The following is a 17,947-nucleotide window of genomic DNA, read 5'->3' on the forward strand; positions in this document are numbered from 1 at the left end:
GTCTATACTACACAAAATGTATTAAACTATATAAATAATACAACGCATATAATGCAGCCAATACAACAAAAAAAATGCAAGATTACAGTTCCACAATGCATTGCCCCCCACAACATAATACAAAAAACTCATCCTGGCTGAGCATATATTACAACACTTCCAATACCCTGAGTAATGCAAAATTTAGTAAACATAATGCATACATTATGTTCCATAATGCATACATTATGTTCCATAATGCATAGTCTATACTAAAATATGCACATATGAACTCTTTCCTGTGTTTAGTCACCACACCACACAACATGGATAATGCGGGATCAACAGAGTTGCTAATAATATTTCACACAATCAACAAATAAGATATTGAATTGCATAAGGTTCGATGCAAATTTTACCTGCAGCCTCTGATGCTTGTGAGAGCGGTCGACCTCTCTTAGGCATTTTGGATCTGCCAGAAAACAAAAAAACATAAGACACCGGAATTCATGTCTATTTAACCGAACCCAATATCTACACGGCAGATTCAGAGAAAACCTTAAACTAACAACAAGTTATTTCTGAAATTTATGAGCCTGGGCATATTCAAAGTTTCAATTTTAACTTTTCGGCTCTGCAAAATCGCGAAAAAAATACCAAAATCCCTTTTCAAACATACCTAGTCGAAAGGTGTCGGTGTTTTGGAGCAGATGTTAGCGTCGGTGGCTAGTTGTCGCCGAACTCTTGGTAGAATGCTGCTAATTCTTCAAACACGGCGACGGGGAGTGAGATCTAGGGTTTTCGGTAGTGGAGAGAGTGGATGGAGTGGTTTCGGATGTGTGAGTAATGAATGAGAAAGATGAAGAGACTGATTGTTTCAAATCCCTTGAAATTCGCACTTACCAAAGTATGGTTGTTCAATTTCGGCCGAATGTCTATATTACCCCTGTAATGCATAGAAACACCCTCTATAATGCAACGCGGAACTAGATTTGTAGAATCAATCTGATCTGTTGATGCATAAGAGCTAACGCGTAATATTAAGAAGAGAAAAGGATCTTAGGGATGAAAAGGAGAATAATGCTCCCTATGTTCATGTGTGTGGATGAAATCTATTGGTTTCCAAATTGATTAAATAATGATAATAGATTATATATAAGCTCTTACTATTATAACATAATTGCATGGATATCTAATTTTTTAACCAAAACAACTACATTAGAGAGTTGATGCGCGACATAATTAATAAATGTATCTAACTCATCAATAAATTCATAGTTATAATGTTATATCCTCATGTGTGAAATTTTCCCATATACATTCACTCACTTTCTATAGTATACATTTCATACATTCCCATATATATTATTATAAGGACTTCAAAATGTTTTTTGCTTATACAAAAGTACCTAATTAGATTATTGGAATTGGCATTTTAGTACCTAATTCTAAAATCACTTAATAAAATATTGTACTTGCCGAAACAACGTAAATTCTCCAATAACATTGTTGCAAGGCTATAAATTATAATAATATTACGAAAAAGCATATAAGGAAATTTGGCAGTATAAATTACTGAAGAATAATGACATAAAGCATGTAATGGCGTTTTATTTATTTGTGTGAGCTCTATTGACGGCCAAGAAAGAAGCATTCATTTCATCAATTAACCCTAATTGAGAAATGTTTTAGAGGAAGATAAAAACTCCGTCTCTTCATTCTTCAGGGAAACTTTTGACATCTCTTTTGGTGACAAATGGCAAATGTAAATTGGGCGGGAGAAGGAAATTAGCGAGCGCTTGATGCTTGTAAATTTTACCTTTGCTTGGGGAAAAGTACTTCAGTTAGTTCAATGAGCACCAAAGTGCTCACAACTAGTGCTTAGTAATTTTTCCTTTGGCAATATTTCTCACCAACAATAGTAATGCATTACTACCAAGCACCCAATTATAACCCGTTATCGAGCACTTTAGTGCTTGGCATTTGTATTGAGCACCATTTTACTTGCTAAAGAGTTACAATTTCTTTTTTGTCCGCAGGGGCAAATTTTGCAAGAAGAGTTGCAATTTCTTCTAGGCTTTATGATTTCATGGAATAGGCGTGAGTACGCAGTATAAACAGGCTCAAATTTTAAATGGGCCGACTCCAGACACTACTATATCAGCGTATGAACCATATCTGCACTACTTACTATAATTATTATAGTAAAATTTACTACTAGTATTTATAGTACTATAAATTTTTGACATACCTAACCTATATTGTACTTTATTTTGATATATACGTTTATATAAGATTGAGTAGCATATGTAGATATACAGAGGATGGTTTGGGTGGGGTGCAGAAGGAGGGACATGTAATATTGAATTTAAAATCAGAATAACTTTTTAAAATTATAATCACCTCTAAATATGATAATTTCATAATTGTCGTTTCCAACAATCAAATATCTCACCAATTGGCAATCCCCTCGACAATAATACCAACACTCATTTAATAATTCATCAACCAAAAAGTGCTCTCTTTCCTGCTCCATAACAAGCCAAAGGAAATTCACATGCACTTGTTTTTATATGCACACAGCAAAAAAGGTGATGCAACTCCTAAGCTTAAAAGAGGTAGTACATGCTGCTCCAACACAACTGCTCTGTCATTCATTATCCACTCACACACACACACACACATTCACATGAGAATTCCATAGCAATGTAGCCAGATTTCCATAGCCTCTGTATAAAATAATCTCATTCATCCACTGCTATTCTTTGCTGCAATGGCCTCCAAATTAGTCTCTGCATTCTGTTTCTTTTCAACTCTCTCATTATTCCTCCTGCAACTTGAAGCAGCAAAATCTCACTCCCATGTTAATCCCCAAATTACTGTCATGGGCTTGGTTTACTGCGACATCTGCTCCAACAACTCCTTCTCCACACATAGCTACTTCTTACCAGGTTCCTACTTTTTTGTCAATTGCAACCTTCAACTATTATTTCCCTTTTTACTTCAGCAGATATATGCAAAATGCATGTAGTTTTTGGCCCATTTTATTTGTTTGAACATTTCAATTAGAGGATTGCATCTTGTTACGAAGTTCTTGTTTTTCTTGAGTTGTAGAATATGCTTACCTTCTTTAATTTAGGATGTGTTTGGTTTTCTCTTAGTTGGGTTCTGTTTATGTAACAGGAGTTGAAGTTAGAATAGATTGCATGTTCAAGGCAATTTCTCCTAGAACTGCTGAGCAAATATCATTTTCAGTGAACAGAACAACAAATAAGGATGGTATCTATAAGCTGGAGGTACCTTCTGTTGATGGAGTAGAATGTGCTAGGGATAAGGCTGTAGGAAGCACTTGCCGAGCAACTCTGCTCTCGACATCGTCTCCGGCCTGCACTGTCCCCAGCTTCCAGTCCACTTCTGACCAGATTTTGACCAAATCGAAACAAGCCAATACGTGCATTTACAGCCTCAATGCATTGAGTTATAGGCCATCCAAGAGAGACGTCTCTCTATGTGGGAAATGAATCAATAAATTGGTTCTACCACAACTCTTTCCCCCTCTCATGCACCCCTATGATCGATATCTCTACTTGAACATTATAAGTACGTCATAAAGAGATGATTTTTGGAATTTCTTGAAGCTTTTGCTGCAATCTTTATATGTAGTAATCGGTTTGTTTGATTAGTCAATTGTGTGCACTACTGTACTTCATTAATAATATGGTGTGTATAGATTTCAAGTAAAATGTACATCTGTTTAAGGTTTTTGTTTTCCTGTCCTGATACAGTTCACAGATTCATCACACACACACACACACAAGTTTATGCATCTCCATAAGATTGCATCAGAAAGATTACTTGCTTCTTCAGCAGGTGTAAAACGTCTATCGATAATTAACCCTAAAATTAGACCAATATAAGATGCAAAAGTTGTTCACAATTCCCTAATGCCTTCACCTTAATCCAGTCATAATTTGTATCAAGGACAGAAAACACTGAGATAATGTTGTGAACTGGACATCCAAAATAAGCACAGCCTTCTTTTTATTACTAAAATTTTCTATTTAGCTAAACACAGTCATAGATACATATATGATACCACCTTAACTTCTATGGCTTTAATGAGAAATTTAGAAATAAAAAACGGCTAAATCAGAAAATGATGGGGTGAATCTCATGCCTGACCTAGTTTGCTCAAACAAGCAATTCCCTCTTCCAAATAGTCTTGTCTGCTAATCCAGAGCTCCGGAGCATCCTGCAATGTGGTTAAACGGTCTCATGAGTCATGACTTGCTGAAGTAATGATCAGCAATTTTAAGACATTCACATATAGTATCTTTGTATATGCATTGGTGGAAGAGGATAAAGAATATGAACCTTCATGATTCCAGCAAGAACTGCACCCCCAAGATACACCATATGCTTTCTTCGTGGTGGATCCTCTATCCGCAGCCTTTATTTCTATGCCCAACAATAAATATACTAATATCATTTAATTCATATTTTAGACAAAAAGGAGCAAAAGCAACTATAATATAGGTGGCTCGACTTGGTCGTGGTGAAAGTCTTGTGACATGTACTTGAGGATGACAAACTATTGGTTATTAGATTTTACAGTAATAAGAAGCATTGGTAAACGCCACAGATCGTGGACATTAGAGTGGTAAAAACAAAATAGCATCTTACTAATGCAAATATCCACATATTAATAATATAGAGTAGATCTAGACTGAGCCTGGGAATTCTCAAAAGATCGAGTCAGCTCTTATTTGCAAAAAACCACGTTAATTATGCTGCACATCGAACCTGATGAGATTAAGTTGTTCTTATTGATTACAAAGACCTGAAGGTTATAAATGGGTCAAGTTGAGAGAGAGAGAGAGAGATCTTATTGATATCAAAGACCTGAAGGTTATAAATGGGTCAAGTTGAGAGAGAGAGAAATCTTAGCATATGGTTGCTATGTATTTTACTTGTAAGTGTTAGTAATTTTTAAGCAGTGTTACTAAATAACTTCAATCAGTCCTTATTCAACTGAAAAGGATAGAAGCAGAATTAGAATTAATTTACCTTCAATCCGTCCTTATTTCCCTTTAACACAGAATTCAGATAACGATCCGATAATTCTTTCTCCAAGGTGGTAATAACATGACATAAATAAGCAAGTTAAAAGGAGTTTCAAGAGAATTGAAGAAAAAACACAATCCTAATATAACAAATTCACCAGGAACCAGCAAGATTCTGCACTAACTTTAACTATTATAATGAGCATAGTATGTATACAGAACCTAAAAAGTAAAAACTAACAAGAAAAGATGATATTTTGATGCAGTCAGATTAATAGAAAATGACAGTATGAATAGCTATACAGATAAATAATTTATCAATAAAAAGGCCCTTCATCACATTAAATTTTTTAAAGAGGCGATTGATGCATGAAGTACTACATCACATGGTATCACAGGGTTGGCATGGCTTGGAACCTTTTCCAGCCACAGCCTTTTATGAGATTGAGGAAAAGCCTAGTTGTCATTATAATAAAGATAAGAAAGCATGATATTCTCTCTGCATCTCAGAGCAATAGTTTACACAATGAACCCACACAATAGGTTATCCTCAACAAAATTAAGCTAATGGACTTTCCGTAGAATATACACTAGTATATTACGATACGATCATGTTTCTTGCTGTCTAGTTGAAAGTGGAGAGAGGGATATAATATATTACCGACTAGGCAATCCAGGATACATTGTGCTTCCACCACTGAGGACAATGTGCTGGTACAGCTGCAAGAAGAAAAGGATTCTAGTGCATCAAAAACTGCATAATGCATCACATGGACGCTTTGCAGTTAAAACAAATATGAGTACCATCATCCTATTGTCAATATCCATTTCCTGGATGCAACGAAATACCATGTCAGCCATTCCATCTCCTTCGACATCTATTAGCTCCTGTATGAATTACAACAGCAGATGCATAACAGTCAAGAAGTGTGGATAAAAAAAGTACTCATAACATAGCATTTTTCATTATCCCCCCCCCCCCACCCCCACCCCCACAAACACACACACACACACACACACACACACACACACACGAAAGATTTCTAAGAAAAGAATAATTAGGGACGCGAATAAAAGATTAGGCTTCCAATAACATTTCTTATCCTGCCACAACATAATGGACGCCAAATTAGAAAGTAGGCAACTAGACACAACATAATATGGCACAAACATACTTACGGGAGAGAATAGAGCCTCAGGTGCTTGAAACCACTCATTCCCAACTTTTATGACCCTTCCATCTGGGAGCTAATTATTATAGGTATATCAACACCAACACAGCACATTATCCTATAAATTTGGTAAATGACAAGATTTAGCAAAAACAACTTACAGTATAATTTTTTACAAGGATGGTAGTATCAAGTCCCAACTGATACTCCCTTTTGTAATCATAACTGCAGGAAACTAGGCAACTTTTAAAACCTGTATATCCAGTCACAGGTCATTGAAAGAAGTAAAGACATGTTCACCTTATATAACAAAGCTTCTCTTTGATATTCCTTACTGTCTCAAAGTCAGCATTTCTATTCGTAGCATACCTTCACAGATAAAAGGCATCCCATTAATGAGAAAAATGCCACATTGCCCAGCCCCACCAACATAATGCAACAACTGAGTTCTGAAATTTCAAGAACACTTACCCCCTCCTCATGAGCAAATCAAGAAGATATGATGTTATGTGGCGCCCGGCTACGTTCATTCGTTTTGTAAGATGGGGAAATGAGTATCCATCAACAACTGGAACCTGGGTTATAAGTTTCATTAACATATTCAGAATAACATAACCAGTTAAATTCTGACTTGATCTGGCACCATCAAACTAGAGACCAACTTTACAATGCTGTAATTATCTTTGCAATTTATTTTGAATGTACGACACATCAAGCGTCCTCTATCACCTCAAAAGCATTTACAAGGACAACATTACATAATGGTTACCACATGAGTAACTCCATCGCCAGAGTCAATTACAAGTCCCGTAAGCAAACCTGAGTCAGGTCAAGAAAGCATTAAAAGCACATCACTTTTATATCCAAATTGAAATCTTTTGACATCAAATTCATTAAACAAACCCATTAACAAGGGATTACATTAGTTAATCACTTTCAGACCAGATTTATAATAACCAGGATTCAGCAGTTAAAACTAGAAGCTTCTGCTTCTAACATCTAAAAGATCAAGTATTCTTGTAAGCACCTTGAGCGTACAACGTTAAAACAGCTTGTATTTGGATGAAAACACCTTGAAATTTGTATTTCTCAAACATAATCTCAACCTGAAACAAGGACAACGTGGAAACTAGATCAGTCAATATTGAACATTAAGAAGCAAATCTAAGCATATCATTTTAAGGTGTCAGCTCACCATCTTTTCTCGGTTTTTAGATGGATTCAGAGGCGGATCGGTAAGTAAGATTTTACATTCCGTGGGATCTACCTTTAAACAGATAACCAGTAGAAGAAATTAGATATCATCTTAAACGAGATTGCACGTACTTAAACTAAAAAAACCAACCTTTAGTTCGCTAGAAAATACATGATCCCACACATGCCCCATATCATCCTAATTTTGAACGATTCCGTTGTTTACAGGATAAGATATGTCCAATTGGTGTCTCCACTTTAAACAAGCATCACCCACAAGAGTGTCCTAGGAACAAAAAGATTCGAAAATCCAACTGAGTCGACAATAAGTTGGCGCAGCACGACAAGAGTTGGCATCAGAATCATGATAGGAATTAAAAGTAGGCATCTGAACCATAGCATTGAGATTGTGGGGAGTAGAGAATGATTAATGATCCAGTTATTTCGCTTCCAAACTCCAACGAACCTTGTGGTACCAACCAAAATTTACTAATGGGAATGGCCAACCTTTCCTTTGGCTCCTAGTCGTACTTTGCCCCCTTGTTTTAATTAAGGGTATACTTACATGTATTGATCCACCTTTATCCACATTGAACGTGAGTCCTGTCCCACAGATGAAGAACTGAATACAACATTTATTTCGTGAACCTATATGGAGCAAACTAGACACTTTCTCTTTCAATTAATACTAGTTGATATTAAATGGAACTTACACACGAGTTCATGTGCGAAATTTAATCTGAAAATAGGACAAACACTAAAAGTAGAAGCATTAAAAGAGCAACAAGCTAACCGTGATCTCTTGTTCCATTAAAGACTCTTCATAACGAAGCATTGGCCTTCCAACAACACACGGAAACACAGACGTTGGGAAGTTCTCTCCCGCAAATCCACACTTCACATACTGCAATCAATTCATACAAAACCTATGACATGAGCATCGGTAATAACCAAAAGCATAACAGCAAGATTGATGCAATTCACACTCAAAGTACCCTAAAAACATAATAAAAACCTATAACTAAGACTAACAGGCCAGATCAACATCCGAAATTAAAATTTTCAGCAGTCAATAAAACTTTTAAGTGTTGCAAGATCAGCTAGACATGCAGCAGCGATAATAATAAAATCAAATAGATGATCGATCGATACACGGAAATGTGGAGGTGGTTGAAGATGAGGGGAATTACACCGGTGCCGTTGTCGCAAACGACGACGTTCCGGCTATCCATGGATATCACTCAGAAGAATACCAGCTCCATTAAAATATCAATGAGGATCACCTCTCTCAAATTCAATGGTTTCTCTCAAGTGTTTTAGTTTACCCTACATATTTTGTTATTTGTATGATTCTATAAATCAATGCTGTAAATCTGTAATCAGTAGTAACTGTAACCCTTTAAAAATAAACCTTTTTTAAAGAAATAACAAATTATATCATAACTTTCATCTTTTTTTCCAGTCTCCTATACCAAAATGTTTATCATGAAACATTTCTTAAATTATCAACGTACGTAGAAATTAAATACTCCGCGTAATAGACTAAAACATAATATAATTTCCCCCAAATCATAATCTATGTTACACCTTTAAAAAATATCAAAATTATGATATGATTAACCTTTATTTAAATTTGTATCAGAATTTAACCAAACTGTAGTGTCATTTACCCATAATTATTTTAATATCAATTGCATGTTAAATTTAGCTTGAAAATTTTGTAAAATATTTGGGCTCAATTTTGGTTTTGGGCCTAATTTTGGGCTATAAATAATTATTGTTGATTAAGTAATAATATCTGAATCCCCTTCGTCGCCGCGATATAAGTGGAATTTAGGGTTCTTGTTCACTCTTTCATTCCAGCAGCTGAAGAAAATGGTAAAAATCGATTCTCTGTCGCCGTGATCTTTTCACCTCCTCCGTTCATATCTAATTATATTCAATTTCAGGCTCCAAAGAAGGGTGTGAAGCCGGTCGCCGCCAAGAAAAAAGTGGAGAAAGTTGTCAACCCACTCTTCGAGAAGAGACCGAAGCAGTTCGGAATCGGTGGTGCCCTCCCGCCTAAGAAGGATCTTCACAGGTTCGTGAGATGGCCCCAAGTCGTGCGGATTCAGCGCAAAAAGATGATCTTGAAGCAGCGCTTGAAGGTGCCTCCGCCGATTCATCAATTCTCCAAAACGCTAGACAAAAATTTGGGTATTGCCCCTTTCTGATTTAATGTGTTTTAAGCTATTTTTCAGTTTTATCTAGGATTGGATAGCTACTTGTTTATTGAGTTATTGTTTACTAAAGTGGATGTTTTTTCTGGTGTGCCAATTACCTCGAATGTTAATGTCTATCTATTATGCTTTGTTGAGAAGCTGCTGTCTGTTTTACGAGCTTTCTAGTTCCACATTATCAAAGAGAATAGTATGTGTGATTTTCTAATCCAGAGTTGTAATCTGGTTTTTAGATGGTTTCAAAGTAGATTTAATATAATTGGTCGAAGCAGTCATTTTTAAATTAGTTTATACTATAAATTTGTACGTGGTTTGACTCTGTATGTCTGCTAAACTCTGTGTGAAGAAATTGTTTTCTATAAAGATTTGAAATTAGTTAATCTTATGCTTTACTGCTTTAGAGTTTATACTGACATTGTATGTTGATTATAATGCTTGATTTAGCAACTAGCCTCTTCAAGATGCTGCTCAAGTATAGGCCAGAGGATAGAGCACAAAAGAAAGACAGGCTTTTGAAGAGAGCTCAAGCTGAGGCTGAGGGCAAAACCCCTGAGACCAAGAAGCCAATTGTGGTCAAGTATGGTCTGAACCATGTGACTTACCTGATTGAGCAGGTTTTGCTTTCTTCCTTTTTCCTATTTTCTGTGTTTATTTGACTAGTGTTCAGTTTTTTACTGATTTTATGTATTCTTTGTATACAGAACAAGGCTCAGTTGGTTGTGATTGCTCATGATGTCGATCCCATTGAGTTGGTTGTGTGGCTCCCTACTTTGTGCAGGAAGATGGAGATCCCATACTGCATTGTCAAGGGCAAAGCTAGATTGGGAAGTGTAAGTTGCACTTCACCTGCTTAATTTTAATCTCATCTTCATTAGTTATAGCCTGACTTGATGCTGCTTGTTCTGCACAGATCGTCCACAAGAAAACTGCCTCGGTTTTGTGCTTGACCTCAGTAAAGAATGAGGACAAGATGGAATTCAGCAAAATCCTTGAGGCTATCAAGGTGGTTAGACCAACATCATTATGGTCTTTCAGTTTGGATGTTTAGTTACTGATCTAATTCTTTTTATGTGCTGTTGTTACAGGCCAACTTCAACGACAAATACGATGAGACCAGGAAGAAGTGGGGAGGTGGTGTCATGGGATCGAAGTCACAGGCCAAGACCAAGGCTAAGGAGAGGGTTCTTGCCAAGGAGGCTGCCCAGAGGATGACCTAAGTAGTTCCTGTGTCTTTGTTTGCTAATTAGTTAATAGTGTCAAAACAGATATTTCTTACATGTCATTGTTTCACCAAACATTAGACATGAATTTTGGTTTTGTTGCTATGCTACTTTTTACTTAATGATGGCAATACTATTCCAATAGACTATTTATATGGCATCCACAATACTGCCTCCCTTCTTTACTTTTCTTTTTCAATAATTTTTTCTTTACTATGCGTTTGATTTATCTTGGGGCGGTGTTAGTGTTAGTGTAGTGCTCGATGTATTCATCCAGAGTGACGAATGAAGGTTCTACTGTTTGTGCCCTAACTTGAATTCAGTATCAACTATATCAGTAGGGGTGTGCATTTGGGTATCGAACCACAACCGAAAAACTGAATTTAGTTCAAAATCCAAACCGAACCGAACCTGAAAAATCGAAAACCGAACTTAAAAAACCGAAAAACCCGAAAAAATAAATATAATATTAATATTAATATATATATGTGTGTGTGTGTGTGTGTGTAATTTATTTTTTTTATCTATACTAATACAATATTTATATATAATACTCCTTCCGTCCCGCACTACTTGCACTTATTTCCTTTCTAGGCGTCTCAAGTTATTTGCACTCTTTCCATTTTTAGTAACAATTTATACCTACAGCCGTAATTGTTGACTTTGTCTATCACTCATTCCTTAATCTCCGTGCCCAAAAGGAAACGTGCGAGTAGTGCGGGACGGAGGGAGTATAAAATTAATAATACATATAATATGTATTATATAGTAGAATATATTAAAAGAATATATATATATATATAATATAATATATTAAATTAATAGAATATATATATATATATATAATTCGGTTTTTCGGTTTTTTCTTCGCGAACTGAACCGAAAAACCGAAATTTTTGTATTTTCAAAATCGAACCAAACCGAACCGATTTTCAAAATTTCGGTTCGGATATTCAGTTTCCGGTTTTTTTGCTCACCCCTATATGTCGAGGTACATTTATTAGTTTAGAGTTGAAATAACACTCAATTATTTATTATAGATATACAATCATCAATAAAAATATTGCTTAGCTAAAAGAATTCTAAATTGTCTTGAACTCTGATTGAGCTGATGTGTTATTCTGTAACCTAAAAGTTTAGGGTTCAATTTGAAAAGAAAACAAAAAACAATTATAACCCGAATTGTCCGTAGTCAAAAAAATTAGGGTTTGGGTTGCAGACATGGAAGTGAGAAGGGCATTGTTAATTGTTATGATCACAAGCAAAATGAAGATGAAAGGCGAAAGACGAAGTTATAGTACTCCCCCTGGCTGCGATTTAAAGTCAAATGGTTTCTTATGACCTGTGACGAGTCAAAATGTGACTATAAATGGCTGAATGAGGAAGTGGTTGACAAAAGCAAGAGAAATGAAGGAAATAAAGCTAAGATAAAAGAGAAACATTTAACTAACTAATCCATCCGTTCGCCATTAGGAGTCTCATTCCTTGGCGGCACGGGTTTTAAGAAAAGTGGGTGGAAAAAAGTTGGTGGAATATGGATCCAACTTGTATATATTAGTTTTAAATGAAATGAGAGTGAAATTAGTTAGTGAAATGTGAGACCTATTACTATTTATAGTAATAATGAACCGGGACTACAATTCACGAACGGACTAAATGAAAAAACGATACTCCTAATTCGTGGACGAAGGGAGTATTTGATATGACATTTACACTAAAATGTGTTTGAGTTTAGTGTGAATGGTTGGAGATGTTTTTAGGTTAATATCACAAAAAGAACCCGCATCTTCTTCTTCGTGATTTATTTTCAGCAAATTGTACAAAATTTCTACATTATATGCTCTATTTGCTTCTTGTGTTGTACCCCCGTCCTACAAGAGTATGCACTTTGGGTCAGACACAGATTTTAATGCACAATTGTTAAAGTAAGAGTGATCAAAAGAAAATATAATTAAAGTATTGTTAGTGCAGAATGTGTGTCACCTCAATAGAGTGAAAATAGTTTCCAAAATTAGAAAGTGCATACTTTTATAGGACGAATGGAGTATAACTTTCTTCCCAAATTTTAGTAATCCACAAAATTGCTAGTTCTCTATTCCTTATATTTCTCCAATCTTGGTGGGGTTAGAGGTGAAGTTTAAAATTATGTAGCTTTCCGGTGGATCTCATAGACCAATAGTTGGGTCGGTCGACTCCACCTGGGTTCGTAGTTTGCAGCATGTGATTAAGCGTTTTAAACGTTTCATCTAAAAACTTATAGGTGAATACAATTCTTCTTTTCTCATCTTATAGAGATTTGATTGGCAATATTTTCAAATACAATTGAATTATTAATTTATTTATTTTATACATCCTTTGTTCCATGGTAATTGAGTCGTATTCCTCTTTGGGTTATCCCAAAGTAGTTTAGTCATTTTCTTTTTTAGTAAAAATTCTATCTTTCGTCATATTTATCATCTCTTCATCTCTCTTACTTTAGCTCCTCTCTCACTTTAACCTTTACCACATAAATCTTGTTAACTCCCATGCCCAATCAATGCTTCTTCAACTACATAGGGAGTTTAGTGTGAATGGTTGGAGATGTTTTTAGGTTAATATCACAAAAAGAACCCGCATCTTCTTCTTCGTGATTTATTTTCAGCAAATTGTACAAAATTTCTACATTATATGCTCTATTTGCTTCTTGTGTTGTACCCCCGTCCTACAAGAGTATGCACTTTGGGTCAGACACAGATTTTAATGCACAATTGTTAAAGTAAGAGTGATCAAAAGAAAATATAATTAAAGTATTGTTAGTGCAGAATGCGTGTCACCTCAATAGAGTGAAAATAGTTTCCAAAATTAGAAAGTGCATACTTTTATAGGACGAATGGAGTATAACTTTCTTCCCAAATTTTAGTAATCCACAAAATTGCTAGTTCTCTATTCCTTATATTTCTCCAATCTTGGTGGGGTTAGAGGTGAAGTTTAAAATTATGTAGCTTTCCGGTGGATCTCATAGACCAATAGTTGGGTCGGTCGACTCCACCTGGGTTCGTAGTTTGCAGCATGTGATTAAGCGTTTTAAACGTTTCATCTAAAAACTTATAGGTGAATACAATTCTTCTTTTCTCATCTTATAGAGATTTGATTGGCAATATTTTCAAATACAATTGAATTATTAATTTATTTATTTTATACATCCTTTGTTCCATGGTAATTGAGTCGTATTCCTCTTTGGGTTATCCCAAAGTAGTTTAGTCATTTTCTTTTTTAGTAAAAATTCTATCTTTCGTCATATTTATCATCTCTTCATCTCTCTTACTTTAGCTCCTCTCTCACTTTAACCTTTACCACATAAATCTTGTTAACTCCCATGCCCAATCAATGCTTCTTCAACTACATAGGGAGTTTAGTGTGAATGGTTGGAGATGTTTTTAGGTTAATATCACAAAAAGAACCCGCATCTTCTTCTTCGTGATTTATTTTCAGCAAATTGTACAAAATTTCTACATTATATGCTCTATTTGCTTCTTGTGTTGTACCCCCGTCCTACAAGAGTATGCACTTTGGGTCAGACACAGATTTTAATGCACAATTGTTAAAGTAAGAGTGATCAAAAGAAAATATAATTAAAGTATTGTTAGTGCAGAATGCGTGTCACCTCAATAGAGTGAAAATAGTTTCCAAAATTAGAAAGTGCATACTTTTATAGGACGAATGGAGTATAACTTTCTTCCCAAATTTTAGTAATCCACAAAATTGCTAGTTCTCTATTCCTTATATTTCTCCAATCTTGGTGGGGTTAGAGGTGAAGTTTAAAATTATGTAGCTTTCCGGTGGATCTCATAGACCAATAGTTGGGTCGGTCGACTCCACCTGGGTTCGTAGTTTGCAGCATGTGATTAAGCGTTTTAAACGTTTCATCTAAAAACTTATAGGTGATTACAATTCTTCTTTTCTCATCTTATAGAGATTTGATTGGCAATATTTTCAAATACAATTGAATTATTAATTTATTTATTTTATACATCCTTTGTTCCATGGTAATTGAGTCGTATTCCTCTTTGGGTTATCCCAAAGTAGTTTAGTCATTTTCTTTTTTAGTAAAAATTCTATCTTTCGTCATATTTATCATCTCTTCATCTCTCTTACTTTAGCTCCTCTCTCACTTTAACCTTTACCACATAAATCTTGTTAACTCCCATGCCCAATCAATGCTTCTTCAACTACATAGGGAGTTTAGTGTGAATGGTTGGAGATGTTTTTAGGTTAATATCACAAAAAGAACCCGCATCTTCTTCTTCGTGATTTATTTTCAGCAAATTGTACAAAATTTCTACATTATATGCTCTATTTGCTTCTTGTGTTGTACCCCCGTCCTACAAGAGTATGCACTTTGGGTCAGACACAGATTTTAATGCACAATTGTTAAAGTAAGAGTGATCAAAAGAAAATATAATTAAAGTATTGTTAGTGCAGAATGCGTGTCACCTCAATAGAGTGAAAATAGTTTCCAAAATTAGAAAGTGCATACTTTTATAGGACGAATGGAGTATAACTTTCTTCCCAAATTTTAGTAATCCACAAAATTGCTAGTTCTCTATTCCTTATATTTCTCCAATCTTGGTGGGGTTAGAGGTGAAGTTTAAAATTATGTAGCTTTCCGGTGGATCTCATAGACCAATAGTTGGGTCGGTCGACTCCACCTGGGTTCGTAGTTTGCAGCATGTGATTAAGCGTTTTAAACGTTTCATCTAAAAACTTATAGGTGAATACAATTCTTCTTTTCTCATCTTATAGAGATTTGATTGGCAATATTTTCAAATACAATTGAATTATTAATTTATTTATTTTATACATCCTTTGTTCCATGGTAATTGAGTCGTATTCCTCTTTGGGTTATCCCAAAGTAGTTTAGTCATTTTCTTTTTTAGTAAAAATTCTATCTTTCGTCATATTTATCATCTCTTCATCTCTCTTACTTTAGCTCCTCTCTCACTTTAACCTTTACCACATAAATCTTGTTAACTCCCATGCCCAATCAATGCTTCTTCAACTACATAGGGAGTTGGGACGGAGGAAGTATTTAACGTCAATTATTTTTAGATAGATATTCAATTTATTTTTTTAAAATTCACTAGCACTGAATACAAAAAAAATATTTTCTCAATTTTAATAAATACTCCATCCGTTTGCAATTAGGAGTCCCATTTTTATTTCCGTCCATCCGCGGATTGTAGCGATTCATTTTTACTATAAATGACAATATGTCTCAATTTCACTTACAAGTAGGGGTGAGCAAAAAAATCGAAAACCGAATATCCGAACCAAACCAAACCAAAATTTTGAAATTCAGTTCGGTTATTTCGGTTTTTCGGTTCGGTTCGGTTTTGAAAATACAAAAATTTCAGTTTTTCGGTTTGGTTCGGTTCGGGTGAAGAAAAAAACCAAAAAACCGAATAACCGAATTTATTTAATTATTTATACTATATATATATATATATTACTATTATTTAATTATAACTAAAAAACTAAAAGTAAATGCCCTAATTGAGTAATTGGAAACTCACGGAATACACCCCTAATTGAGTAATCCGCCGACAATCCATCGTCCAACTCTCATCTCCCTCTAACCCTAAATCCCTCCACCAATCCACCACCAACTCCATCATCCTCCGTCGCCGGTCGCCCCTCCAGCCGTCGCCTGTCGGCCCTCGCCTCGTCGCCCCTCGCCCCTCGCCCCTCGCCAGCTCCTGTCGGCCCTCGCCCCGTCGCCTGTCACCCCTCGCCCCGTCACCCCTCGCCAGCTCCTGTCGGCCCTTCACACCGTTGTCTCCACTCTTCACAGCTCCGACTCCAGGTAAATCTCTACTTACACCTTCAATTGCATCCCTAAACCCACCTTCAAGTGGAGTATGATTTTTTTTTTTGTCTAAAGGTATTATTCAGTTACATGATTTTACCCAATCTTGTTTAATTCGTGTAAGCCGTAAGCGTTTGAAGAAATAACACAACATCTATCAATGAATTTTTTTCCAGATTGGCAGATTTCTTATACTGCTATGCTAATTTTGACATGTTTCTTTAATTCTTTCGTACTTGCAGATTTCAGATTTAGTAAGTAAAAGGCAGACAGTTTTTCTCCACTCTACAACATAGATTATTCAGCAACAAGTTGTAATGTAAGTTATTCGTTAATTTTGATGTAATTTATGTATTGTTAAGTTGCAAATTGATTGCTACGTATCTCTGAAAATTTCTTATTATAGATGTTGTGTGATGAAAGTGAAGCGGTTGGAGATACCATCGAAAATAATGCAACTGAAGATACTCCATCTGAGGATCCTCAAGACAAAGGAGAGGCAAAAAAGAGGAAAACTATGGAGAAAAGATCAGAGGTTTGGGACCATTTTACTCCGTTCTTAGATAACAATAAGAAACAGAGAGCTAAGTGTGTGCATTGTGCCAAAACATTGTGTGGAGAATCTAAGAATGACACTTCTTCACTTAAAGCACATTTGAGTAAATGCAATAAAATTTCAACTACATGTCCTAGGCAAACACAGTTGGTGTTACAATCTGGTCAAAGCTCATCACTTTGTAGTTGGAATTTTGAGCAAGAAGAGGTTAGGAAAGCTTTAGCTTATATGATCATTGTGGATGAGTTGCCTTTTAAGTTTGTTGAATTGGAGGGTTTTAAATACTTTTGTTTGAAGTCATGTCCTCAGTTTAAGATTCCATCTAGATGGTCAGTTTCACGTGATTGTTTTAAGTTCTATGCAGATGAAAAGAAATTGCTCATGACATTGCTTAAATCGGCCAACCAAAGAGTGTGTCTTACCACAAATGCATGGACTTCTTGTCAAAAGGTGAACTACATGTGTTTGACTGCTCACTATATTGATAATGATTGGAAATTGAATAAAAAAATTATTAATTTTTGTCCAATTTCTAGTCATGAAGGTATAGATACTGGTTTGGAAATTGAGAAGTGCTTGCATGATTGGGGAATCAATAGGGTGTTCACGATTACTGTTGATAATACTTCTTCGAATAATACTGCATTGGTTTATTTGAACAAAACTATTAGGCAATGGGGGGAAAGTGTAGGAAATTGT

General features: G+C 35.5%; 2 protein-coding genes and 1 pseudogene across 2 annotated transcripts; 2 read left to right on the top strand and 1 right to left on the bottom strand.

Moving 5' to 3' along the window:
• The first annotated feature begins 2,604 nt into the window (after positions 1-2,604).
• LOC121765296 lies at positions 2,605-3,743 on the top strand. The gene is made up of 2 exons (XM_042161386.1): positions 2,605-2,930; positions 3,163-3,743. The coding sequence occupies exons 1-2, from the start codon at positions 2,753-2,755 to the stop codon at positions 3,498-3,500; spliced, it is 516 nt and encodes a 171-aa protein (XP_042017320.1). The 5' UTR covers positions 2,605-2,752; the 3' UTR covers positions 3,501-3,743.
• Positions 3,744-3,996: 253 nt separating this feature from the next.
• Positions 3,997-8,758, bottom strand: LOC121765297 (annotated as a pseudogene).
• A 453-nt stretch (positions 8,759-9,211) lies between these two features.
• LOC121766094 (60S ribosomal protein L7a-2-like) lies at positions 9,212-11,007 on the top strand. Its single transcript, XM_042162434.1, has 6 exons — positions 9,212-9,286; positions 9,358-9,604; positions 10,072-10,241; positions 10,329-10,457; positions 10,538-10,630; positions 10,713-11,007. Exons 1-6 carry the CDS (start codon positions 9,284-9,286, stop codon positions 10,842-10,844), a joined length of 774 nt encoding a protein of 257 aa, XP_042018368.1. The 5' UTR covers positions 9,212-9,283; the 3' UTR covers positions 10,845-11,007.
• Positions 11,008-17,947: the final 6,940 nt, after the last annotated feature.

The sequence above is a fragment of the Salvia splendens genome, chromosome 14 (genome assembly GCF_004379255.2).
Source record: "Salvia splendens isolate huo1 chromosome 14, SspV2, whole genome shotgun sequence".
Classification (NCBI taxonomy): Eukaryota; Viridiplantae; Streptophyta; class Magnoliopsida; order Lamiales; family Lamiaceae; genus Salvia; species Salvia splendens.

Coding starts and splice junctions, on each gene's coding strand:
- LOC121765296 (XM_042161386.1), top strand. CDS start 2,753: ATGGCCTCCAAATTAGTCTCTGCATTCTGTTTCTTTTCAACTCTCTCA. Junction 2,931..3,162: donor ACATAGCTACTTCTTACCAG/GTTCCTACTTTT, acceptor TTTATGTAACAG/GAGTTGAAGTTAGAATAGAT.
- LOC121766094 (XM_042162434.1), top strand. Junction 9,605..10,071: donor AACGCTAGACAAAAATTTGG/GTATTGCCCCTT, acceptor TGCTTGATTTAG/CAACTAGCCTCTTCAAGATG. Junction 10,631..10,712: donor AAATCCTTGAGGCTATCAAG/GTGGTTAGACCA, acceptor CTGTTGTTACAG/GCCAACTTCAACGACAAATA.